Source organism: Cornus florida, unplaced genomic scaffold, assembly GCF_030987335.1.
Source record: "Cornus florida cultivar Cherokee Brave unplaced genomic scaffold, ASM3098733v1 CherokeeBrave_3.0.0_Hap2_Chr01, whole genome shotgun sequence".
Lineage (NCBI taxonomy): Eukaryota > Viridiplantae > Streptophyta > Magnoliopsida > Cornales > Cornaceae > Cornus > Cornus florida.
Genome location: NW_026775571.1, coordinates 30,125,701 through 30,127,162, shown reverse-complemented (window position 1 = coordinate 30,127,162; position 1,462 = coordinate 30,125,701). Strand labels below are relative to the sequence as shown.

At 37.1% G+C, this 1,462-nt stretch overlaps 1 protein-coding gene across 1 annotated transcript; it reads right to left on the bottom strand.

The window, feature by feature from the left end:
• Positions 1-373: 373 nt before the first annotated feature.
• LOC132289443 (uncharacterized) lies at positions 374-948 on the bottom strand. Its single transcript, XM_059790032.1, has one exon. It carries the CDS (start codon positions 863-865, stop codon positions 506-508), a length of 360 nt encoding a protein of 119 aa, XP_059646015.1. The 5' UTR covers positions 866-948; the 3' UTR covers positions 374-505.
• Positions 949-1,462: the final 514 nt, after the last annotated feature.

Genomic DNA, 1,462 nt, shown 5'->3' with positions numbered 1-1,462 from the left:
TGAAGTTCACACTGGCCGCATCAGAAACTAAAAAGACCACATTACCCTCGGACAACAACTCATTCAAATAACTAAATTCAACCGAAACTGTCCCTACTGATCTGTTTATTTTGTAAATTAAAGTCACATTAACAGCATTATAAACGGGCTTAGTTGGTAACTTGGTAGAGCGTAGTGTTTGAGTCCCCTTCCTTTTTTATTTTTTTATCAGGAGTGAAAAAATTAAAAAAATAGCATTAGAAACTCAAAAAGGCAACATTACCCTCAAACGCCATAGTCCTGTGAAGAACTAGTAATTAAATTGCTAAGGGTATTTTTGTACTTCACGACATACTCAATGACCATAATACCCTCGAAACATTATGCAAGACCATTTTCATACATGAACTCTATATTATACGTACACACTGTACATACACTCCAGTCCAATAATCAAAGCAAAGAAAACAAAACAAAAACAATGAAAACAAAATTAAGCAAAGAAAACATATTAAAAACAGACTCATCAATCACCGGAATCATTGTCACCGCCGAGAATGGAGAACCGGTTGTAGAGAAGAAACAGTATGAGGCAGAGGAAGAGAGCAACACCGACGGGTGACCCGCTGACCCGGTGGATGGAATCGGGTTCTCCGGTACTGAAGAAGATGCTGGAGATGAAGGAGCCGGAATCGGAGGAGAGGAAGTGGATGACGAGAAGGAGGACGACTGGGAGGAGGAGGAGGCCCACCGGGCTCAGGAGCTCGGAGATGAAGTCTGTTATGGCCTCACCGTGATCCCCGAGGAACATCGGAACCGCCACGACCACCGCCACGACCACCGCCAGTATGACGCCGTATGGGACTCCTCGGCGCTCTTCAATCATTTTACTTTTGCTTTTATCTGTGAACGGGGATTGTGCTTTGGCCTGTTGACTCTGTTTACTGTTTAGTAGTGTGAATGAGTAGATGGAGTTGGTGCTCAAATAATATATATACACACACCAAAACAAAGTATAGCTTTGAATAAAATTAGAAAAATAAATAACGTGTGTCACAATAATAGAAACGATACGTGTCTAGTTTTAATTTAAAATAAAAAAATTAAGATTAATAATTATTATTATTATTTACATATTTTAAATTTAAAATGGATATATATTCTTTTTTATAAGTATAAAATGGACACGTTTTATTTTATAGTATAACTTTGAATAATATTTGAAAAATGCTTGAATAACTATGTCCAAGTACATGGTTCATTCCCAATTTCGTGCATTTATTATATAAATACTTCTAGTTGTTGGTTAAAAATTACATAACAAGTTGGCACTTGAGTCTTTTAATTCTTGAATAATGATTTAATTGATGACAAATGAAAAGCTAATTTCACTAGCTGATTTACAAGTTCCGGATTACTTTCGAACTGTGCTTGTGCAAAACTAGAACATTAAGGTTCTCCAAAGCAAGGATGGAAGCGCCTT